Raw genomic sequence first — 25,809 nt, forward strand, 5'->3', positions numbered from 1 at the left:
AGTGAGATTGTACTCTCAAATATTAAATGGTTTTCCAATCAGTGCAGAATCTCAGCTTTCACCTGGGTCTTTTGTATGCCTTTGCTTCTTCCAGCAGGAGATTTGTAATAGAGGAAGCAGGTGTAATGTGGTGATTATAAAGATATTGTTGAAAAAAAAAAAAGGGTAAATTTCCAGTGCTTTGCTCCTTTGAGGCTTCCCTTTCAGCTGACTCCATCACCTTTTAGCAAGGTGCCGTGTTTTCGTCCGAGTCAGTCAGTCAGTCAATTGTGTGTAGAAAAAAAGCTGCTGGGTAAATTTGAAACCTTGATAACACGTTCCTCCATTTGTATGTATTGTACAGCTTAGCGATGTATTCATTCCTTTGGCTTTCAACATTTCACAACTTTCCATAGGTCATCCTGAGCAACAAGGACAGGTCCCGGTAGATTGAAAGATTTCTGCTTTCAGACACTCATGTCACCTCACTTTGTCTGTTGATTTCCTGATTTTATTTTTATTTTTATTTATTTTTATTTTTTTTTTTAATCAGCAACATCAAATGGGTCTTTGGAGGGCCTGGATAACCAGGAGGGAGGGGTGTGCCAGACAAAAACCATGAAGATCCTCATGAAAGTTGGACAAGGTAAAGACCATCTGCTGTTTCATGAAATCACTTTGATCAGTCTCAGTGTCCTTTTAGTTTTCAGGCTTCTTTTACTAGCATAGAGCAGAGAGCCAGCCGAGTCTAGTGTGGTTGTTCCTCCCTAACAGTCTGAAAGCAAAGCCTATTTTCTGTTCCTCAGCTACTGACAGATTTCTCCAGGAGGAGGGTTGGTGTAATAAGATCTCTTCATTGGAGAGCTCCCTAGAAGGAAAGGTCACCTGGGAGTTACGTGTTTCAGTCATTTTTATTTTCATTTTAAAAACAAAAGCCACAACTGCATTGTTCAAAATTATTTTAAATACATGAAAGGGGGGAAGCTAATATTTCTATAGTTTGCTTGTTATGAATTGTGGTTACAGAGAGGTTTTTGTTCATTGTCTCTTTTCATATATAGATAACCTATTGTGCAGAAAGAAAGAATTATTCTTCTAAGTAGAAGTTGGTTTAGTAGTCAATCAACTTCCTCAGTTAAACTGAAATGTCATCTGCAAAGCTTTTCTTGCCAATTACAGGAGTCCCTATAGTTTCTGCAGATGGCCTCACAATTTAAACCTCTGAAATAACTAATATAACCATTTTGCTTTAAAAGGAAAATTACATTCTTGTATCTCCTAGTCCTTTGCATAAAGATTCTTCTGTTCAAAGTTATCCGTGTTTCACAAGATACCTATAGCCGGCTTATAAGGCTTAATATCATCAGACGCCTAAGCTACAGTGAGTCATTTTTCTCTCCCACAGATCCCAATTCTGCAGGGTTACCTCGGAGCACAGACCCGACCAAGCGCCCTGAGCAGGAAGCTGGTACCAACGGGAAGAGCTCCACCACCAGTCCCTTTGTGAAGGACCACTCAGGTAGGTATTATGGGGTTTCACATGAGAAGTGAAGGGCTCTGGCAGACCATCCTTTGTCCCCAGACACATTTTTATTTTAGCATTAAAATGTCAGAAAATCAAATGTTTTCATACTGAGATGATGCAAAAGCCAGTTCTGATGCTCCGGTGGATAGGACTTTGGAGCTTTGAGTTTTGGCAACGGTTGCTCTTTCCCCTCTTCTATACTGCAGTAGAAGTTAATTACATCTTGTAAGAATATCACTCATTTACAGGAAAGTTTTTGGATAGAACATTCTGTAAGCAGCTTTACGATGGTAAATGCTCCTTACATTTAGTACTCTGGCAGATGAACGAGTCTTTCTGTCTTTCTCTTCCCGTATAATACATTATCAAGTAGTTCTCGACAGCCATTTATAAAGTTTATTTCAAGGCATCTATAATTAATGTCCTGATCTTTTAACTGACCATGCGAAGTCTATGCATGATTGGCTGGTCTTTTACTAAATTTAAATTTATTTTTTTAAAAATATTTATCTAAACAAGATAAACAGATCTGATGGTTCCAAACAAAAAATATGAGGATGCATTTCAAACACTGTGAGGAAGAAAAAAGCTAAGTTTTAAAACACAAGTTCTCTGGAGGAAAACTCAATAAACTGGGAATGTAACAAAGCAAAGCTTGCTGACTGTTGGTTTTGGGGTTCCCAAAAATGACTGCATGTTTTCTGTGCTACTTGTGTAATTTGATATCTTTGATATGACAGTCACAGGGCAGGCTTCAGCCATTTCCTGCTAAGGTTCCAGTAGTTCACAGTTATGTGGACGTAGCATCTGGAGCATTGTTCTGCATGTAAGGGAGCATCAAGAGAGGGAAGTCAGCCCAAATTCTGAAATGAGAAAAGTGTCAAGTGAGCATTAATTTAACTTTTGTGACAAATAATGTGACAATATTCAACAGGCTATTCAGCACGTGAGCTTTTTATGACTACCTGATATGTGTTGTTGTTTTCTTTTAAATAAGTGACAGTTATAATGCAAACAGATATACTCCATAATCATTTTGCCCATCTCCCACGCTGCCTCAAGCTCTTTTGTTTCAGTCGTAAGCATGAGGAGTCCACATAAAGAGACACTAAGGACAGTTTCACTTAAATCAATATCTGATGGATAAAATAGAAGAAGAACTATGTGACATTAAATAGTACCAGTTGTTCTGAGAATTGTTGTTTCCCTGTCTTATTTTCCCCTTGCAGTACTATCCCACCCCTCTCTGCTGCCCTGAGCTGGTCAGCATCTGTTAAAAGATGCACTGTGCATCAAAGGCTGCCTTGTCAGTGCCAGTCCTTGCTGCTGATGGATGATGATGTATGAAACAGGGTGATTTGGGAGCAGCACAAAAGTGAGACCAACAGACACAAAGTCTTGTTTAATATTGATTGCTGACTTCGGCTGTTTGCATTTAGCTATCTAACAGGGTAATTGGTTTGTCAAAGTTTAGCTGTCAGTTAATTCTTCCAGTCTTGCTTACTCTACACATTTTTAAGCAGTGTAAACGGGTCACAGGACGGCAATAACTTTTGTCTGTTGTATTTCCATTCTTTCCAGGATCTAGCACAGATGGCAGTAAGGCTGGGCATTCCAGTATACTGGGTTCAGAGGTGGCCTTATTTGCAGGGATTGCATCAGGGTGCATCATTTTCATCGTCATCATCATCACTTTGGTGGTTCTATTATTGAAGTACCGGAGAAGACACAGGAAGCATTCCCCGCAACACACTACAACTCTCTCACTTAGTACATTAGCCACCCCAAAACGCAGTGGCAACAACAATGGTTCCGAGCCCAGTGACATTATCATTCCTCTAAGGACTGCAGACAGTGTCTTTTGCCCCCACTATGAAAAGGTCAGCGGCGACTATGGACATCCGGTGTACATAGTTCAAGAGATGCCTCCTCAGAGTCCAGCAAACATTTACTACAAGGTCTGAGAAACACACAACCAATTCTGTGGTACAGTTGAGGCGTAGAGGACACTCACTGGTCAAATGCTTTCTGTTGGGGTTTGTGATGACGCCTTGTGCGCTAGGATTGACTCAAGCACAGGGGAGAGAAGGCAACAGCTCTTTCTTCGAGAGCCGACTCGAGCTGGACAGCTTACCTAGTCTGTAGAATTCCTCTCTCGGTGAATCAGTATTCACTAAAAGCTGGAAGACTTTTATGTAGAAGATGCCCATTCTGATTGCTGTACTCTTGTTACATTCATCATCCTCAAAGCCATGTGCTGCAGGCGTTCAGGCATGTACAAAAGCCAAGGGAAGATGGAGTGATCCGTGGATGTTAATAGCTCTAGGCATCCTGGGAAGGTGCTCTAGGATATCAAGCTTGAAATGCAATCTTCTGACTTTTGTGTGTCTCTCTCAGTGCATACTGGATTTGTCACGCAGACCTTGGTGTCTAAGTAAGACTTGTTAAAAGTTCTCTTGCTTTAGTCCGTCACTGTTCCATTTATTTCTGTTATCCGGGGCTCTGCCATCCTTCACATAAGATTTCCTTTCACTCCACCTACTGAATCACTAATGGAACATCAATGTTTGGAGATCTGTGCTCCATCCATCTGCTACAGCAGCCTCACTCGAATGGGTAATGCATTTATAGAAATTGTGTTTGATAGTAAGGAGCCTTCCAGCCAAAAAGTTAGGCTGTCAACAAGTCAAGAGCAGGACTGGGTGGTGGAGGGAAGGGCTGGCTGCAGTTGAAATTGAATACTGCTGCCTCAAAAATAGAAGCTGGGAAGAAAAAAACATTTAGGTAGCACAGCACTTTGGTATGCTAAGTTTTAAGAGGCAAATAGGAGACACAATAACAAGCGCAGTGGCTTAGGGCTGCATTTGAAGGAATTCACGGTTATCAAATACCAGTGTGCAGAAAAAATAGTACCTTCAATACAGTAGAACAAAGGGGTATTGTCAGGAAGTGAACAAGCTTGGAGCGGACAAGACAATAGCAGGCCGCTGAGGATATATTAGGGCAGGGCTGTTGCGGTACTGGCAATAAAATGTACAGCTTTGAAGCTGTAGCAAAAACGTAGTCTGCTTCGGAAGACTTTTAAGCAGACTCAGCTGCTATACTGTCACATTATACTGAACACAGGGAAAGCATTTAAGAAAACAGCAGAGAGCCAAATCTGACCAAGATGATTATAACAGGTCAAATGAGCTGTAATTCTATCACTGGTAAAGTTGGGAAAAGAAAAAGAAAAAAAAAAAAAAAAGAAAGCCTTTCTCATCTCTAAAAGTAAAACAGAATTTTTTTCTGACTGAGCCTTTTGACACTTTGGTTTATCTTAGTGCTGTACCTGCACAGTACGTGTAAGTACTGTAATGGGCACAGCAGTTCATTGGTGCTCTGTTGCAAAGTTAAAGCACATACGGCAAACCTCCTGCAGTCCATAAGAATAAAATAAATTATGACACTGAGATGGAGAAGGAAGATATGTCTTATTTATAATAGGTGTATAGAACACAAGGGATATAAAATGAGAGCTTTTCTTTTTCTTTCTTTCTTACTTTTTTGTTTTGTTGTTTTTTGTTTTGTTTTGTTTTTTACTAATATATATTTTGAGATTGCACAGAATCTACACCAGAAGATGTGAAATTCATTTGCGGCAATTAAATAGTCTTAACTTGTCATCGTTCTACATATATATGTGTATGTGTGTATATACATATATATGTATTTATGTATGCATATATATGTATACATTAAGAAATGCAGAAACTGCTTCTGGGAAAAGCAACAACCATCCAAAAATAATGGTAATGAGAGCATATACAAACAGAATCCAAAGCCCTTTAAAGGTATCTAATCAGAGAAAATGAGGAAATAAGCCCAAAGAATCAGGAAATCGATGTTACTGCATCACATATTTAACAATGACAAGGTGTGCCGGCATTTATTTTCTGTGTTGTGTTTTCCCTTGCCTTATGAGCTGAAGTGTTCTGTAGATTTCATGGAGATTTGTAGAGAGGGGGTTCAGGTTAAAGTTTTCTCTTTAGCATGGCTATTCCCCTGAAGCTCCCACCCTGGAGAGGAAATAAGAAAACTCTACTTTTATAAGTGCTATGCAAATAGACATTTCTAACATAGTCATGTTACTATGGTAACACTTTCCTTTCTGATTTGGAAGGAAAATGTAGCAACAGCATTTTGGGGTTCTCAGACCTCCAGTGAGTACCTGCAAGAAAAGGAAAAAAAAATCTGTCACAGAAATTATCACTCTCTCTGTTTCCTGAACCTGAAAATGACGTTGGGATGTTGGTCCAAATGAGAGGAACAAAACAAAAAATCCCAACCCATGGTTCTGTGGAAGGTTACCATGGTGACTAACTACAGTACATATGTAATTCTTTTCAACAACCCTTCCTTTCTGTGAATCCATCCATACAAGGTTCTCTTGTAAGTCATTAAGATTTTATTTTGGGGGAGGGGGAGGAAGGGAAAAGATGGGTTTGCTGATCCTGATTTTTATCAAATCAAACCTATGCTTCATCAGTTGGCTACATTCTAGTTATGTACTAAACTGTGAAAAAAAATCAGATGAATTGCTCAAGAGCAACCTGCAACCAATCGGAAAAAAAAAAAAGAAAAAAAATTTACTGTGCGTCTTGTTTTGTGTCTGGTGCAGAATTATGACAATCTACCAACTGTTCCTTTATTTGACGTTGGTTCAGCTTTGAAAAGTTACTGTAAATGCCTTGCTTGTATGATCATCCCTAGTCACCTGACTTGGAATTTGCACCATCATGTCTAAGTGAAGATGCTGTAAATAGGTTCAGATTTACTGTATATGGATTTGGGGTGTTACAGTAGCCTTACTCACCTTTTTAAGTAAAAAAGGAAAAAAAAAAAGAAAAAAAAAATGAAAACAAGACAAAAATGGCTTTTCTTAACCAGATTGTGTATATAGAGCAATGTTGGTTTTTTATAAAGTCTGAGCAAGATGTTTTGTATAAAATTTGAATTTTGCAATGTATTTAGCTACAGCTTGTTTAAAGGCAGTGTCATTCCCCTTTGCACTGTATTGAGGAAAAAATGGTATAAAGGTTGCCAAATTGCCGCATATTTGTGCTGAAATTGTGTACCATGAATATTTATTTAAGAATTTCTTTGTCCAGTTTGTAACACAGTATTATGCTTGAGTTATAAATAATTTCTTCTTTTTTTTGTTTTGTTTTGTTTGTTTGTTTGTTTTGTTCTGTTTTTAAACTAGCCGGTAATAAGTTTGAAATCTGCTTTAGTTCCACATTGCAATTAGCTCCCAGAAAATGAAAATTATGAAAATCACATTCCACGTCTGTTTCAAACTGAATTTGTTCTTAAAAAAATAAAATATTTTTTTCCTATGGAAACCTTGCCTTCTAAGTATTTTCTTTTTTTTTTCTTTTTTTCGTCATTTTTTTCTTTTTTAAGAGAAATAATAAATAAGAAAGCCACCAAGTCTGCCTCTATCTGCCCCTCCCTCCTTCCCTTTCTGTCTCCCTGTTACCGTCTCCCCCTGTCTCTCCACCCAGATTGCTTCTGGTTCATGAACAAAGCAAGCTCCTTGTAACACACTGACTTTTGTAACCTAATTTCCCAGAGAGGAAATCATACAGATAGGGCACATCAGCAGATATGGGGAAAAAAAGTGGTGGGGGGGGAGATCTTACGCCCTTGGAAGTCAGTGAGTTGTAGCAGCTGCAAGTTGCCTGGATCATCTAGGAGGTGAGATTTTAACCACATGGATAATTCCCAGAAATTATGGGGTGATTTTTGTACTGAGTTAGAGCCAGAGAAAAAATTATACCTGAAGCCTTTTGGGCACTGTTGCTGTTGCTGCTGCTTCTGAGGAGGAGGAGCAAGCCTGGGGCAGCGGGGCTGAGCAAGAAGGGACAGGAGATGAAAGAAATTGAAGAATGGTGAAGGATTAGAAGGACCACCATGTCAAAGCACCTCAGCATGCCTCTTTCAGTGAGGCCATGCAATGTCCTGTCCCAGCTTTACTGCTTCGAATAAGGCACTCTGAAATCACCTGTTCTGAAAGCCGTGTTAAAGAAGATCAGTGCCAATGTGTGCAGGTGACACAAGCAGTAACACAAGGTCTGTGCTTGTGTTGCTTTGATTTTCACTTGGTTAACTGATTCTCGCATTTAACAAATACTTTCATTTTTGAGAAAGTCCAGTCACCTTGAAAGCAAAGTATCTATCAGCCTGTTAGCAGTGCATAAATGTCAGGGTCATCCACGGACTAGCAGATGGAAAAGGTCTACAAAGGGGAAAGATGCATTCATCACTGTAACAACTGATGCCAATTTGTCACAGTTCTCACTGAAGAAAGGCAGCTAGTTTATTATAGTATTGGTCATGCAATTCCCATTTGTCAAGAGGGTTTTTTGTTTTGTTTTTATGACTAGTCAAGGCAAAAATGAGTGACAGGCGAAGGTAAACTTTGAGATACTGTATGTGTTGCTGTGGTACAGGTATTGTGAAGGTGGACTTACTTAAAGAAACCTTAGACTATCGAACTATTGGGCTAGCGTGGCTTCTTGCTGGTGGAGCTCATTTAACCAGCTCAGCTTAGAGTCAGCTGTGGGGGTTGACCTTAGAGGGCAGTTCACTCAGGTTTCCCTCTCGCCTCTGCTTCAGATGTCCTTGGGACAGTTCAGTGGTCCAGCAGAACACGCGGGTGCCCAAGGTGTAGTGTGTGAGCATCCACTGACTGCCTGGGTAACTCACTTGGCCCTAATCCTGCATTTACTGCTGTGAGTTGCTTCAAATGAAGTACTTCTGCGCACTCAGAGGCACATACACACTTGGCTGGATTGAGACTTCACTCTCTACTCCGTGCCTTGCACATGTGGGATTTCGCTTGCTCATCTTGGTGGGTTGTGGTGAGGGCCGCCACGCTGTTAATGTCTGTGAGGTGCTCATTAACGCTGTGGTCTGCTCTAAAAGCTTTTCTGATACAGCTGCCTGTTAGAATTGCGGCTCTTTAGCTTTGTTAAGGCTTTAATTTATTGCTTTATTTTAGGCCATGGTAAACACCAGAGAATAGAGATAAAAGTAATTTGACAGACTCAAGCTTACGTGGCATTTTCATTTCTGTGCCTCTTTTGCCCATCCATGATAAACATTATTATATAACTATTACATTTATAGATGGCATGTTTACAGACAGCTCCCACATACCAATTTTTGTCACTGTTTAAGCAATAAGGCAAAGCAGTGTTGCTATAAATGGTGTCTCCATGAGGGGATGTGGGGGGAAGAATGGTTGGTGGTGTAACTGTATAGGTGCACTTGGGGAAAAGGATGCTGGATTAATGGGAGGGCCTTGCACACACATTCACACACATAACTGAACCTTCACTGAGTCTGTTAAACTCATTTTAGTAAATAATATGTGCCTTAGACACTCAGCGTAAAGCTGTTAACTTATAACCCATCTTTTATAACTTGCAGAGGAAAAAAAATCATACTTGCATTTTGCACTGTTGCTGACACTGCACTATTAATTATCAAACAAGCACAAAATCAGAATTTACTGCCTTTATTATGAAACTGGTTCCCTGGTAAGAACTCGTCCAAGTCAATAGGCTCTGCTAAGTGGAAAATAAAATTATAATTCACAGTTGTTATCCATCTAGAATGGAATAAGAATCTATTACATAAAATAGTGCCTCACAGAGTAAGCATAACAATGCTACTACCTATGTTTAAAATGTTGTACCTTTCTTTAGCTTTTCTGTGATGCATTGATCAAATGCTTACTCACTCAGCAGCATGCTCATTTTGTTCTGTGGGCACTGTAAGTTTCCTTTTTGCAGAAAAGTTTAAAATTGTGTAGTAGTTAGCAAAATAAAAGAAAACAAAACTCAGTCTTTGGAAGAGGCGTTCTCCATCTTTGTAGCCATAATAGAAATTGTAGTGGGAAAATGTGCAGGGCTTAAAAAACACCAAATGTACTCATTATACAGTTGGCATGTCATCACATGAAGCATCGGATCAGAAATCAAGTAATATTTGTTTTGGAAAAAGAAGAAGGTTGGAGAATATACCACAGTGTATTCATAGTTGTGCCATTCATAATCCATATGGTGCTGGATTCAGCTGACTGAGCTATAATCTCTTAAATAAAACAATATCTCTCTTTCATATGACTCACAGAAATACTTTGATGCTTAATTAAGGCATAATGCAATCCATAGGAATCACCCTAAAGATAAAATCATGGGGCTGACGGTAGAACTGGAGTTAAAATTGGAAGTGTAGTGTGCAGATGAGATCCTTGCTTGTGCTTGGATCTGGCAATAAGAGGTGAGGTGCTGGCAAAGTGGGACTGGCAAGCCCTAGTCTGCCCACACCTCTCCAGGTGAGGATGCAGAGTAGAAGCTACAGGTGGTTCTTCCTGGAGAAAAGCTTCATGTGGAGCAGAGGGAGGAGAAGAGGAGAGGGAAGGCCAGTGACAGGGCAGTGACTGCCCATGGAGGACACTTGGGGAAATCTGTAATGATGTCCTGGGCAAAAATCAGATTGAGATGACAAGCCCAGCTGTGGAGGGAGTTAGAGAGACACACAGGTAAAGGCTTCAATGGAAAACAGGTAACAGCAAGTAGAAGAAAGATGTTGACAGAGAAAAGGGAAATAAAAACAGTGATTCGATACTGTTGGCTCTTGTTAGGAAAATGTGAGGAGACCAGCCCAGGTTGTTTTGCTAGACATTGAGAGGAAAAAGAGGCTACATGGGGTGGAGAATGGAGACCAAAACTCAGTGCTTTCTGCAAGCTGGGATCCTGTGAAAAAGGGATCAAAGGTTCGCAAAAAAGTGAGTAACTGTAGGACTATTAAAAGTCTAAACAGCGAAGAACTTTGTGAATAGCTCTTGAAACCTATGGAAAAAATCTGTGTTTTCGTAAGTACATGAATAGAACCTCATATGCTTAGGGTGCTGAAGAAGTGGAATTAATTTAATAACACAAGGAATCCATTGGGGGGGAAGGTGGTGGTGATTGTTTCTAGATCAGACCTTCAATGGATATAAATTAGTGTAGCTTCGTTTGGTATATGATCCTACTTATCACAGTTGAGAATTGCACATGCATAAGCAATATTCATACAGATTTTATTATACCTCTTATGCTATGAGAAAGTGCTTTATAAGAGTGTCGTCCTGAATATTATAAAGACTGCACTCAAAAACATACCAACAATGACATGCTTTTATAAGACTCTGCTATTAAATGCCATAACAATTGTAATTTGTACAGTATTGAACATCTTCAGCAATTTGCTGTATCTGTTCTTTAAAACTAGATTGCATTACTAGCAAATGTATAATAAAAAATATTTCACATTTTAATGTGTCTTTGTCCTTCCTTGCAATATTTAAACTCATTCCTTTATATTCAATTCTATTCCAAATGCATAAATGGCAGGTCAGCTGTCTGCTGTTCCTATGTTTTCCATTCATCCCCACAGGCCGCTATCCTAGCATTTCCAAATATCATAATTAGATCAAAATACCGAATGTTGGCTTTCTTTAAACTCAGCTGTTGGAAGCACATGATCACATGAGCAATTCAGTAATTATTCAGAATAAATAGCATTTTATCCTTCATCACTGTGAAGCATACCAGAGGATGTGAAGCCAGAAGGCTCAGAAGCCAGATTATGATGCAAAAGGACTCTTCATATGTCATGCTGGAAAAAATCTCAAGATTTGGGGAAACCCAAATGATGATGCACAAGTTAAAATAATTGCATGTGTTGCCTTTGCTTCATATTCTCTCCTTCATGCTATGCATTCTTTTTGTATATAACCAACAAAGCAAATGTGAGCTTTCCAGACCTCAAAACAGGGTACAAGCTGTAAAGATTCATACTGCTAATTCTGGAGGCTTTCTACTGACTTTCCAATGTTGAGAAAATGGTGGCTGCATTCCTTCAGCCCCTTTGTTATATACCCTGATGCCATGCCCTGATCACCTGTGCAGTACGCCAGCCCTGTCAGTCCCAAAGGCCTTTATCTTCCAAGATAAGGTTTCACTTCTGGACAAAGCTTTTGTTGCTCACCATGAAAGATTCTTTTATAAATGTTACCCTAGACTTTCCTTCTTTTATGTGACTGGGTCTGGATTTGAGGTGGTGACAACTTTTTCATGAAGAAAACATTTTGATGGAACACAGGAACAGTTCTTGTTCCAAGAGTATGTTTTCTGCTAAGCCCCTTCTTTTTTTTCTAATGAGCTTTGGTTTGAATTTGTATGTGGCTTTATATCTTCCTTTTGTATTTACTCAATTGCATCTTAAAGAAAATAGCATACAGTGAAATTCCTAACTACAATTTAAATATAACTCATTTCTATCCAGTTGTTCTTGCATCCCTATTCATCAATATAATAAGCTAAAAATATCTGAGGTAATTTCTTCTCATTTCTTGTGATTTTAGATACAATGTTAGATCTTTTAAGATCTCTTTTCAGAAAAGAGTAATCAGTTCACTTTGGAAGCCATCATTTAAGAAGAATTAAGAAACAGTGATTGGTGTGATGCTCAAAACTGAGTGAACATATTTGAAAGACAGAATGACTTTTGGCAATAGCCAATATTTGGTTTTGCTTTGTTTCCTTAAATCAGCTCAACACTGAGAAGCAGAAAGTGCTGTTGGTTGTACTGTTTGTGTACCAGCCAGCATGGGGCTTATTTATGTAGCTTTCTCTTTTCAGTCTCTTATGATGAGTGGTGATGAAACCGAAGTCTGGATGCTTTGGCCACTGGTAGGTGTAACCTATGTGATTACACACAATACAAAGGATTTATACCAAAGCATTTTTCCTGCAGGAGAAATATAAATCCCTTTCGATGGCTCCCCACCTCCACCCTTTCCAATGTTGTGTTTTAAAACAGCAGTCATTTTTCCTTTATATATTTTTCCCCAGCCTAAATATTTTAAAGATAGGATCAGAACTATATTTGTCAAGTTATACAACACTTCTGTTTTTTTCTGTATCTGGCTGATGATTGCAAAGTTTCCACAGAGTCTCTTTACTGAAGGCACCATTCATTAATAAAGCAGTGCCTACAAATATGTAGATGAGCCTCCGGAGAACATATTTTTGTGTCAATTTTATATCAAGGATTTGAGAAATATCTTACTGTCGTGTTTCACTTGTGCCACAACACTGACAGACTGAAGCACCAATACACCTTGGTTCAGGAAGGCCTTGTCCCTGCTGGAAGAAGCTGTAAGGACTGATTTTATTTTCACTCTTACAGTCACCAGCTCTGAGGAATTGCACTGGGTTGCCTAGGCTTTTGTAGGGAGGCGGATAGGAGGTGGCGAGGCCTCAGCGCTGAGTGCTTTGATCATTCTTTCGCAAAGCAAAGAGCTGCTCTGTGTTGCACAAGACTGGAGTTTCTCAAGTCCGTCGTGGTTGCACTAAGCACGTGATAAACACAGGGCCTCGCAGTGGTGCTCCACAGCTCAGCTTTCTGCAGACAGTTATGACAGAGCAACCACTTGGAAATCAAAGGATTTCTCAGAAGCAGCCGATCATCTGAGGAGTGCAGGTGGGGGCTGATACAGGGCTTTCAGCATGCCATAATTTATCTGACTTGTCCCTCTGTACCACTACACCAGCAGCATTTTGCCAGAAATGATCAATGAGGAGGAGGATCTGGCTTAACTGAAACGTTGGAACCAGCCTGCATGGTGAAAACCACGGAGGCAGGAAGAAGCAGCTGCAAGTGTCATGGCAGGGCCTTCTGCAGACCTGGAGGCAGGCACCAGCTTCTCAGGACAGGCTTCTTCTGGGTTACGGAGGGAGGTCTGGTAAGGCTTATGCTCCCTGTTCACTATGTGCAGAATCCACTTGACATTTCCACTGGCTCCTGTTTGACCTAAAAGTGATTTCTTAAAGCTGAAGCAGAATTTCTCACTGATGAGGTTGTCTGATTTCAGTGCCATGAAGAGTTTGGCCCATGTTTATTAATCCATGAACTGCCATGAATTGGGTGGCAATTAGATCATTGTAAAATATAAGACTGATCTAGTAATATCTTCAAGTCTTTTACGAATACGACTCTTGTAAAAATCCTGCATGTTACCAGCTATTTTAAGATAAACGTAATTGTTGAGTGTAGCAAGTTCTTTTTTTAATCTTGCTCAATTCTAGGCTACAGTGGTTTTCTGTGGAGGTGAGTTTTATAGTTCAGTGACACATCATATGAAAGAGTGATTTCTTTGATCAGTTTTTAGCTTTCCAGCTTTAATGTACTTAAATTCCCTCTATTCGTGTCTTTTGAGACAGAGAAACCAACTCCTAAATTCTATAACTTCTTAGTATATTTCTACTTTTTTTTTTTTTTTGGTAAATTTTCATTCATCTCATTCTCATTCTTATGGTACCCTTGCTCCTCAATCTATTCCCATTTATGGAATTTCCCATGCCCTAAACAATTTTTTTTTCTGTACTTTGAACTCTTTCTTACTTCTTACAAAGCAAAGAGGCCAGGAATATATATGATTTGCTAGTAGAGATTGCATGGCTTTTTTCAATAGACTAATCTTAACAAGGGTGAGAAGGAACTGCATATGAAACAGTTTGGATACCATCATGGCCAATTATTGTGTCCACAGCATTGTGGCAGACAGCTCCTGTAAAACATCTGTATCTTGAGTGGTGATAAGCACTTTCAGCTTGCCTTAATAGTTGTAGGATTTGAAACTGCTCAGCACCTCTTAAGCATCTTATCCAGGGAGGATTATATTTTTGGCTGCAGTCAAAAAGATTAAATGGTTTCTACCTATGAAATCACAACATTTCTTTAACAATACATTGGTGGGAAATATTTTTCTCAATACTCTTTTGTTGCATAGTCCAACCCGATGCACAAAACTTCTTTTTCAAAGATCCCCTTTAATCCATTTTCTTCCTCATAAACCAAGTGAATCATCCACATAGTAACAGTTTGCTGTACTACTCAATCCATCTTTTGTAGACAGACCATGCTTTAAGCAAAGGTTGAGTCCTTTCCCAGGTATTAAGGGTCCCTGCTAGCAGCCAGAATGTCTCCATCTCCACTTCTAAAAACATGCATTTGCCTTCCAGTTTAGATTATTCACCAAGGGTGTAGGAGTCCTAGGTTTACTAAATATGGCCAGCATGATTCAGAGCAGAGATATGAGTATAGGATTTCATGTCAGTGCCCTACCAAGTATTTTGAGTTTGTCACTCTTTTGTGTTAGAGTTTCCTCATTTTTGATAGCTGAACAGTTAGGTAGGGCACAGTTTCCAACATACTACAGTTTATGAACCAGTGGTCTAGGGAGTCAGGTTCCTGCTCATCAAGCCTCACCACTTACATACAGTGGCATTATCCTGTTGCTATTCAGTAAGAGAGATCGACCCCAAACCTGACATTTAGGGAAATCTCCTTTAATATGGAGCGCAAAGCTCACATCACAGCAGAGGGTGCAAACACACCTAAGCAGTCCAAATCGTGTCTGAGGGCTCTGACCCTTACCTTATCCTGATTCAGTATGTGTCGTAAGTGGGAGATCAGGTCTACTGGCAGGGTGCCTATTTGCAAGGTCTCCTCTGAGCTTCTGGCTTGAGCTGGACCCCAAACACTTCATTCATGGTGGACAGTGAATTCCATGAGGAGTTTTTTCATCAGTCAAGGCACCCACTGGGTTCAATGGCAGTGGTAGGTGTCAGTAGTGTCCATCTGAAGGATTTAGATGAGTAGAGGCACAGCTGAGAGCCTGACTGCTTCTGAAGATCTGGAAAAGATGAATCTGTCAATTTTTGCTCTAAATGGGAAGCTGAACTTTAAGTCATGGCTTAACCAAAGGGCAGCATATGGCAGTACTACAGCTGTTTGAAACCCACTTGCACTTCACGCTGGCATTTTGACAAATGCTATTGTGTTACGAATACTTGATGACACAGTAAATCTAGGGCCATATTCAGCTCTGGCATATGCAGGCATAATTCCCACTGACTTAGTACACGTCTACACCAAAAAATGTACAGACTTGCGTAGGACTGAAACAAACATACAGACCTTATAAGCAATCCTTCTGGCAGACTGAAAACATTTTGCTGCAGTTAGTCTCCTGTAGCAGGAAGTGTGAATGCTATAAGTAGAAACTGAGGAAAAAATAGGGAATCTATGAGGTCTAGGAGACACCTGGTGATTTGAAAGACAAAACTTGAATTTCTGCACTGGAGCAACAGTCTGCTCATTATAAGCGAAGAGAGGCTCCCCCTCCATCACATTCCCCCAAGATCCATTTGCTATCTTTCATACTTTGTTTCTTATCTCTTTGCCAATTTCTACAAGGAAAGAAAGAACTCAGAGGGATTGTTTTCTGCAGCTAGAGCCTACAGGAGGCCTAAAAAAAGCATTAGACAAATATATCAGAGGATAGATCATGTTGCAGGACTGTGGCTGCCAGTGATGAGATCTCCAGTTTCTTAGTCACTTTAGGTCAGAAACCAGGTGTTATGTTGTTGATCCCACAGCTGCTTGCCATCCGCTGCCTCCTCCTGTAACGAACAATCTCATCTGTGCAGTTTTCACAGCTCCAGATGTTTAAAAATACACTTTTAAAGTACTTGAACAATAAAGAGCTCTTTTCAAAGTATTGCTTTCTATGCTCTGTGGCTGAGCCTTTGCTGACTACTATGCACTGATTTTTAGATGGCATTTTGAAAGCTTCTGCAAGTCTGGACACATTTTCTTTGCTTAAAACCTGCTTAACCCCTTCAGCACTGTGGCTTTAGATCCCCTAATGTACATATAAATATGAAGGGCTTAAACTTAAAACAGTGGAAAATGAATAATAGGAAATCAATAGCCTTCATTTTCTCAATGAGAAGAAAGGCAGAATGGAAGAGTTCTCTCATCATATCTTATGACTTCAACTTACTTGTGCATTTTCTACTACTGAGAGCCAGAACTAGCTCATTTGTAATGAATGGTCCGGCAGCAGTGACAGTTTTGCAAAGTGTACAATAAGTGAAAAAAAATGCCCTCCCAGTGTAGCATTTTGGGGATTTTATTTTCTAACAGTCACAACCTGGAATTTATTAAACCAAATCACATCTACATACAGTTGGAAAAACAGAGCAGAGAAAAATGCTGTTTAAGGTTTAAGGAATAAAGTCTAGCTTCATGTTAAAGACATGTACTTTAAGCTAAAAGTGGCAGAGACAGTGCTGGCATCAAAGACAAAGATGTCAGCAGGAAGTGCTGAGGAAACAGCTGAGGCCTTGCACTTCAAATAGATTAGCTCTGGGTGAGAGATGTTCCCACCAACAGTCAAGAGTCACAGATGACATTTTCAGATGTGTTCAGTATTTTGCATTCAGACAACCACATGATGTATCCAATGCCATATGTCTTTTCTATGGGCTTCAGTTCCTTAGGTGTCTAGAACCACTTTTAGTTCTCCCCTACAAAGTGGAAAAGAAATGTATGAAAACCTCTCTGATTTGTCTTGTTATTTTAAAATTAATTCCAGGAGATTTGGACAGGTTCCTCTCTCTCTTCCATTAGCAGAGATGACAATTTTTAGTTGCTTAATGCAGTGTTAACCATTTTTTTCCTAAAAGAACATGACCAACCCATCAGATACTTGACAAATGATTGATTTAGCCTAGAAAAGTCTGTTTACAAGCTAATGCAAAAAATATTAACTATGAGTAAACTAATTAATGAGCAATGTATTCCCCATGGCAACATGAATAAAATTGCTGTTAGGTCAACAGAGAATTCAACATTGCTCCATATGCTGTTTGTAGTAGTGTTCAAACACTATAGGTGTAAATTTTGGGTCACCTTATTTCATATATAAGTAGGTCATTAAAGGAAGCTATCACATATCGAACTAATTGCTTTTTAATTCCTTCCTGCTGATGTGAAGAGAAATACTAAAATTTTAACTTGCTGATATATCTAGAGTTCTTATCACACTCCTGCTTTCAGAAAAGCTCTATACCTCAATAAACAAAACAGATTTTTTCCCCAAAAAAACTCAGGCACCAGTTTAAACATTTGTAGTCTGAAGGAGAGAGTCTGTGTACTTAGTACCTTTCATCCATGTATTTACTAAGGCAGGGTGGGAAACCACAGCTGAAAGGGTGTGGGAGGGAAAAGCAGCCTTAGGCACACCTGATGTAGGTCTTCATGACCCGTATGTGGAGAGAGTTGTAGGTATGGCAATGCTCAAACCTACATTTTAGGTGTTCGACTTCTGTAGTGGAATCCAGAGACCCAAATGTGGTGCCTGAATTCCCCATGTAGTGCCCAGGGAGAATGGGGTGTATCATAATCTGCCCAGCTAAATTCAGCTATTATGTGCAGGCTCTGAAGTTAGTGGGGTTAAATTGAAAATTAAATGGAGACCACTTGGCCTGTGGAAAACCAGAAAGAAAAAAAGAAAAAAAAGAGCAGAAGAAAGTGTGTATTTCTTTAAATTTTCTGCTGACAGACCAGAGAGATAATTAGCCTACAGCTGCAGACTGGGGAGAACTGCTCTTTTTTTTTTTTTTTTTTTTTTTTTTTTTTTTTTTTTTTGCCTTGAAGCAGCAGGTGAAAGCCTAGAGAGAGAAGCTGGGTGCCATTGACTTAATTTAGTTACTTGAATTGAAGCATATAACACCACAGAGAAACAGGGAAGTGGAAAATCTTCAAAACCAGTATTTCTAAAGAGTGGCAGTTAATAATCAGAGATGAGAATATGACTAGGGAGAAGCAAAGATTAAAAATTTGTACTTATGACACTCCCATAGCATCTTAGGTGCCTTAGGGATGGCTCAGCTAGACACAAGCCCTGTCTCAGAAGTATTGCAGTCCGATGAGAAATGTGATATAGCAATGAAGAAATGCAAGCAATAGGAGATGGAGGAGAGTTTTCAAAAGCATCGTGCACTTATGTACCACTACACACATATATAAAAAATCTTTCCGAAGTAATCTTCTGTGTTCCCACACATCGCTCCACACCCTACCAAGGCCTTCTGTCTTGCAGGCATTCCTTGTGACACTCGGATACTCATTTCACTTGTCAACCAAAACATTGTGTCATGCAGTGTTTGCAACGCTTATTGTATTGTGAGAAACTTTATTTTAGAAACCTGTGAATGTGAAGATTATTTGATGTTTGTTTAAGGGGAGAAAATATTTGTCTGTCTTAGTATGTAATGGTATAGGAAAAGGCAATAATAACAATAAATTAACAGAATTATCTACTTACATAATTTATTATGATACCCATTCTACTGGACATTTATTTGGAGAAGCATTATGTCTGTGTGAGCTAATAAAATTCATATAGACACAATTATTCCTCTTTTTTTCTTTTATTATTTTTCAGGAATGATCTTCAAAGTAGCCTAATCACTTCATGCTGACATTTTAATAACATCAATGGGAGGACTTGCGGAGTAAGTTTAAGGAAAGCACGAAATTAAAATGCATTAAAGTGAATGGGTAAAAGTTCTCTTTCCAACACTTTCATTTGAAGATGGGAGAGAGAAGTGTCAAAAGACTACCACACTGCTCTGTAAACGAAGAGATGAGGTTTCCATTAACTATACCAAATGCAATCACCATTCTCTCTTTCCTCCCATGTACCACTCACGCACAGGGTGGATCTAGTGCGGTGAAAGGAAACCTTGGTTTGAGACCTCAGTAGGTGCAGTACAACCAGAATGTATGACTCCACAGAAGCAACACAGATCTGACTATACTTCTTAGATTAGGTACCATGTGGTATGAATAACTAAAGCCAATATAGGTCCAGAAACAACAAAGCTCCATTTGAATAACCTTTACCCAAGGTTAATATTCAAGCACTTTAATAATTCAAGTTATAAGAGGGCTCACTGGGTAGGGCACAGGTCCAGGTGAAAGAAAGCCACAGTACCCTGTGGCCTGTGCTGGCTCCTTGTGCTCACATGCTGCTGCACCTGAGCAAATAATGCAGCAGGTGCCCAGGAGTTGATGGAGAGACAGTACCCTCCAGGAACTAGGTCAGGTCAGGAGACAAGCAGTTATAGCTCAAGTTACATACATATATATACATATATATACATATATATTTAATTTTAATTCTCTTGTTATGTCAAGAAATTATTTTGATTCTGAGATGCAATAATGAAACTTCCAGCCTATGCTTGAGATATTACAGAATGTTGTGGGTTTTCTTTAAAGTCTGCACTAGCAGTCATTGTGTCTGATATAACATCACGTCAGCAAATTTGTATGCTTCCTATTAAATTTCTATTCGTTTTAGAATGGCATCTCATATTAATACATAAGAACGGAGACAAATAGAATAGCAAGCAGAAGGTGGAAGAACCCTGGAAGAAAAATCCTGCAGATTTTGGATAGCTGCTTAGAGATTTTGTGTAAAAACCTGTAAAGAATTCTTTTATCACTGGGCAAAAAAAGATTGCTTAAGAGGCTTATAAGAAGTGCTAACAACTGAGTACTAGGCATCATTTCCCCCTTGTTAAGCAAGATAAATCATTATTGTACCAAGGCTTTTCAAAGACTGTACATAGTGGCAAGTGCCAGTTCCCTGCTAACTTACTTCTTTTTATAAATTACTCATGATGTATTGGATGCAAAATTATTTGAGGGATTGCATATTTATCCAGTGAGTATAAAGCTCAAAGCCTGTGTAAGATTTCTGGCAGCAGAGTGAAACTCAGCCATGCCCACACACCTGCATGAAGTGGGTGTTTTTGTTCCTTGGATCATGTGGATTATCTCCACTGCAAACTATGCATTAATAAAAAAGCAGAGCAGGCACTTTCCATATTCCTCTTTGGAATTAAGAAATAAAAGTGAACTTGCATACTTGGCTAACTTTGAGGAAACTTAGAAAAGAGAGTTCAGAAGGAAAACGCCAGAGGTATCATGACTAATAAAAAATAATGAAAATCAATGTACCATTATAAGTGTAAATGTGTCTTAGAAATACCATCCCCAGATGCTCCTGAGTAGGTGAGGAAGGCATTCATGTTCTAAGTGCTCCTTTTCTGGCCATTTGGAAACAAAACAAAACAAAACACCTCTTTAATAGTGAAGTCATATATAAAATATATCTTTTGATTAATCTTAGCCCTGAAAAAGTTTTATTTATAGGCAATAAGAAATATTCTGATAATCAGCTTGATTTTTCCTCCAACACTGGCCTCAGGAGAGGAAACAGAATCCAGAAAAACTGTAAACTATTTCATCACTTATCACAGTGCAATGCTCTAGGAAGGAATAGTTTAATCAGGAGATTAGGAGTTTGACGAGGTAGGAGTGCAGAGGTATTCTTTGCACTAGGCGGTATTCCTAAAGAAGGACAGGTTGTCATACAGGATGCGGTGGATTCAGTAAATGAGGGCAACACTATAAAGGTCAAGCAGGACAAATGCGGAGGTGGACACTGGTGTGCAGGGAACAATATCGTGTGCTCTTGTCCTCTTAGGGCCTTATTCCTTGTACAGGCAGCTTGAAATCAGCAGGGCTGCTCACAGGGTGTGGCATGGAGATATTAAAAACTGGTCTTGGCTAATCAGAAATATCCTGCACCCTTTGGACACTGATTTAGGGTGTGGGAAGGTGGAAGGCAATGCTAGCCTATTGGCTCTATTTGATTGCTTACTCATTTTGTAGTACCATATGAACCTGATACAGAACAGATCAATGTTTTTGTTTGGTTTGGGGTTTGTTATTTTATTATATCTTTATTGCATTATATTTTCCAGAGATATTTTCTTGTTCTGGTACCAATAATGTCTTAGTAGTTTATATTAGTGCTGCTTTGTTTTAAGGAAACACATATACATTACCACAAGGCTAATCATGTGATTCAAAAGCCCTTCAGTGCTTTCTGACTGTAGCTTTACGTTACCTTGCTCTTACAGGAAGATTGTGACTGCTGGCTTTTGTTAAATTACTTTGTGCCATATCCTTTACTTTTCTTAAGATGATATGCAACTATTATGGACAGGCAATGAACCTCTAACTTCCCTTTCTCTTCATTTTTTAGGAGTGCTCACTCTGTAGAATATTGTGCGACCTCAGAAAGATATAAATGAAAGAATGGATTGAAAAATAAGCACCTATGTCTCTTACTTTAAATTTGTATCTTTCATGCCTAGCCAAAAATTAGATGATAGTATATAATTTTTTCCTCTTTAGGTTTGTATTTGAACATTTATTTCAAAAAATCAGGTCCAAATTAATCAAGTCCACACCTTTGTACATATACCCCATTCCCTGAGGCAGAATTACTAGGCAAATTGTTATACTGCAGTTTTATTAAATAAATAATTCCTACAAATTAATTCAGTTTGGTTTTGCATGTTGGTCAGGATAAATACTACCTTTTCTTACATATTTGGCTGTTCAGTCTCATCTGATTTAGCTCATTGAATGTTTGCACCACTTTACTCATGGGCCAACTTTGCAAGACAAAGTGCTAATTGAAAGAAGCCATCATCATTGCCCAGGGCTATCAGTTTTGTTGCTAGGACAGCTGATTTGACTGACAACATTATCAGCCGATGTTTCCAACCCAGGTGATGAAAATGGGAAGATTTGAACAGGATCATCATTCTGATACAACTAAAATGAGAATGTTTGTTGAGTTGCCAGGGTTTAGTAATCTGCCAGTGGCCACTGCAGCTTTTAGCATGGAGTACAAGCATGTCAGATTCAATTCAGATAATCACAGGTCAGCTTAAACACTATGACTGTACTCTTTATCTCTTTGTGTGATAGAGCTCATTTGGGCACACTGATGCCAGGATTTTGTGCAAGAACATAGAAAGGCAGAAGAGGTTCCTGGGTTACTTCATAACTTTGAAGGCCTTGTCAGGCTTCTAAAAGAACAGTTTACAAAAGCTCCTCAAAGTGGGAGCCTGAAGGTATCCTAACCCAGACAGCAAAGGTGCCAGTCAGTCACTGAGGTAGGTCACAAATGTTACCCGAGACAAAGGAATTTTGCAAACCCTGCATAGAAGCTGCCTGACTCAACATACTGAGAGAGGAATGAGCTCAGTCCACTGAGCGACTTAGTATCTTGGAGTAATGAAATTATAAGTCTGCTTCACACAGTAGGCCTGTCAAAAAATAGTAATAATGACAATGAGATCCTCTTAAGAGAACTCTAAAAAGTTTTGCTAGGAAAAATTAAAATCTTGATTTTTTTTTTCTGGGGCAAAGTGATAATTAAATCCAGTGAGCTCCTGTGGCATACGGTGCAATCAAATTAAACACTGACATCCAGAAATATTCATTCAGCCATTTTTATCCATTGCACATGGCCAAAAGAGTTAGCTACTGTTATCCCTGTGGAGCATTATGGATTTCTGGAGAGAAAAAGACAGCTCTGTCCAGGAAGCATGCACTTAATTCTACCTCAGTTTATGTTTCATTTCTTTATTGCTTTAGCTTCAAATTAGATGGAAATTATAGCCCTCAAATTAGACCTTATCATTCAGATGCAGGTGTACTGAGCCTCACCTACAAATAGTGTGTACACTTGTGTGTGGCTTAGTATGTTCTTCCAAGTCCACACTCATGTAATCTTCACATGCTTGTTTTTAATTAAAACTCATTAAATTAATACCTGGGAAAGAAAGGAGGACAAATTGTCATAACTGTCCCTTTTCAGAACAGCCATTTATAAAAAGCATGCAGAATATTTATGAAATATGTAAAAAACAGGTAGCTCATTACATTTTTTTTCATTTTTATGCATTCACACAGAAGGTCTGTATAATTAGTCTATGACAGGTTGCAACACTTTTTCTAGTTAGAGCTCATTTTTACAAGCTTTGCTCAGGTACAGAAGGATTAAGGACAACTCTAGTTCTACCTAATGAACGCTACTATAATTATGCCCTCAAAATATTGTTTTAAGTTTAAGCAATAAGACGGAGTCTCTACAAGTGTGAATAAAGACATTTTGTTATTACTGCAGATAGTATATAAGTTTAGATAATTAATTAGCTTAGGTTTTTCTTACATCACACACTTACATCATAAGTTTGGATTTGGTTAACCACAGGCTTGTCACTATAATAGCAGATACATGAATAAAAGACATTTCATATTCAACAGTAAATGGACTTTACTATATTCAGTAATATCCAACATACAATGACTTGGAATGAAGCCATTTCTAGAGCACGAATTTGAAACTAGTTTCAGAAATCATACATAATAAGAGAATGAAATACAGTTCCCATACTGGAGTAATGTTTGCTGGGTTTCCTGAAGTGAAATCCATATTTGAGTACCTGCAAATGTGAATCTAAGTTCCGTAATCTGCTGCAGTTCTACCAAGAGTTCCCATCTGCTTTCTATTCTACTTGGCTCTGGTCTTAATGTCAGAATATCTGATGTCACTGTAAAACAAAAGGGAGGTCATTCAAAAGCATATTTATTGCCTTATGAAGTTAAACTGCATTTCCCACTGACAGATGAAGTTTTAGAGAAAACCCTCAACATTCCAGAGTTTCCTAAAGGATTTTACAAACCACATTACCTCTATCCTGACTTTTAAGGTGAAAGTGTCTTTATCATCAGATTTAGCAAATGAATTAGTTGATTACTTGATTATTTTTATATATGAAACCCTTAACCTTTTACTTTGATGTATGTATTTCTAAGCACAGTGTTAGCCTGTGGAAAGCTTGGTAACAGTTCAGAGGCCCAGATAAATAAGATAATTCACTTGACCTTTTTTGTTATCAAAATCACATGTTAAAGCTTGAAGATGAATGTTCAGCCTACATTTGGACATGTAGTTTGTGTGGCTGGGGCATAAAAACAGAAGTACTCATGTTGTGCAAGCAGATAAATCCCTACAAGTAGTTGGCAGCACAGACAAGGTGTGAAATAACAGACTTGCAGCTCCAATACTACATCAACAAAGCCTTTTAAAGGTAGTTTTACATATCTGCTACTAGATTTTTACTGCATTTTTGTTGGGTCATGCAAACTGACATTTTTGGCTTTCTTCAGCCATAGCCCCTTTCTTTTGTACTCTACATCACAAGATACCACGTCAAGATATACTTTTCTAATCCTGTTAGAGCTGTATCTGTTATGATATTAATTGGTGGAAAATAGTATTTAATAGCTATCCTATGATACAGTCTTTTCCTTTATCACCAGTTTCTTCTGTATCTATAAAGTTCAGATTGTCCTCTGAGTTTAATTCAGTGTTTGAAAATTCAGAGCCTCAACAAAGGCATGAATGGAACAACTAGGTCCTCACCCCTTCTTCTTGGCTAACACAAAGAAAGTGTAGTATATCTCTCTTTTGTTTCTAGGTAAGGGTTTAGAATGGCTTTTAAAATATCTCAGATTACTTTTCTCACATTGTTTAGCCAATATCACCAATCATAGCAGGCTCTTTGCCAATCCCCTTGTTTAACTTATCAGTTTGCTTAGTTCTGCGGAATCTTTCTTGTACATTTTTTCCCTTCACTCAACACTCACCACAGGTGAAATTCATTCCTTGGTCTAGAGCCAGATCAAGGCTCATGTGATAAGTTATTGCTTAAATTTATAGCAAAATTATAAGGGTTTAAATTCATTTTAAGTGCCTGGCATGGTCCTCTGAACAGGTGTGAGTTTCAGCTATTAAGATAAAGTTCTCTTCAGCTGGAAAAATTGCAGCTTTGACTGTACTTTCAAACAATTTAAACTTGCAGTCTCCTTTACTAGAAATGCAACTTGTGGTGAGTTAATCCCATGGCAATGTGATGCTTCAGCTTCATTTATATGGCAGACAAACAATGGCTGTTACAGAGCTTCGAAATGGTGTGTAGGACCAAATTATCCTCTAGTTTCAGCATGTGCAATGAAAGAGTTTAGAAATTTTAGAAAAATCAATTTGTCCATTGCATGTTTGATATGATGTACAACTGAAATAGCGGTGAGAAGCAGCTACTAACAAAGTGATTACAATAAAGATATGAAAAAGAAGTCGAATGGTAGACGAATAACTCCATGATAGATCTTATTTAAATTAACAAGAAAATTCAATTCTTTCAAAAACTGGGTTTCTTTCTTTTTACTTCAGAGATGAAAGAAAAAGAAAAAAACTCCATAAATCTAGCCTTTTTTTTAACTTTTAACCAACAATCAAATTATCTTTTCAAAAATTAAGCATTCTCATGGCACATTTTGACATTTTCTGTTTCATATTTCAATTTGAAATTCAGCAAGATTGATTCATGGACAAAATGGTATTTTCTATTTAA

The 25,809-nt window shown here is 38.6% G+C and overlaps 1 protein-coding gene across 1 annotated transcript in view; it reads left to right on the forward strand.

Annotated features, from left to right (window-relative positions):
* Window positions 1–10,410, forward strand: part of EFNB2 (ephrin B2) — a 48,186-nt gene extending 37,776 nt beyond the window's left edge. The window contains exons 3-5 of the mRNA XM_080576766.1: window positions 533–625; window positions 1,385–1,498; window positions 3,086–10,410. Coding sequence (XP_080432892.1) covers window positions 533–625; window positions 1,385–1,498; window positions 3,086–3,468 — 590 coding nt within the window. The 3' untranslated portion in view covers window positions 3,469–10,410. The remainder of the gene's footprint in view (window positions 1–532; window positions 626–1,384; window positions 1,499–3,085) is intronic.
* Window positions 10,411–25,809: the final 15,399 nt, after the last annotated feature.

The sequence above is a fragment of the Anser brachyrhynchus genome (assembly GCF_964034855.1).
Source record: "Anser brachyrhynchus genome assembly, chromosome: 1".
Classification (NCBI taxonomy): domain Eukaryota; kingdom Metazoa; phylum Chordata; class Aves; order Anseriformes; family Anatidae; genus Anser; species Anser brachyrhynchus.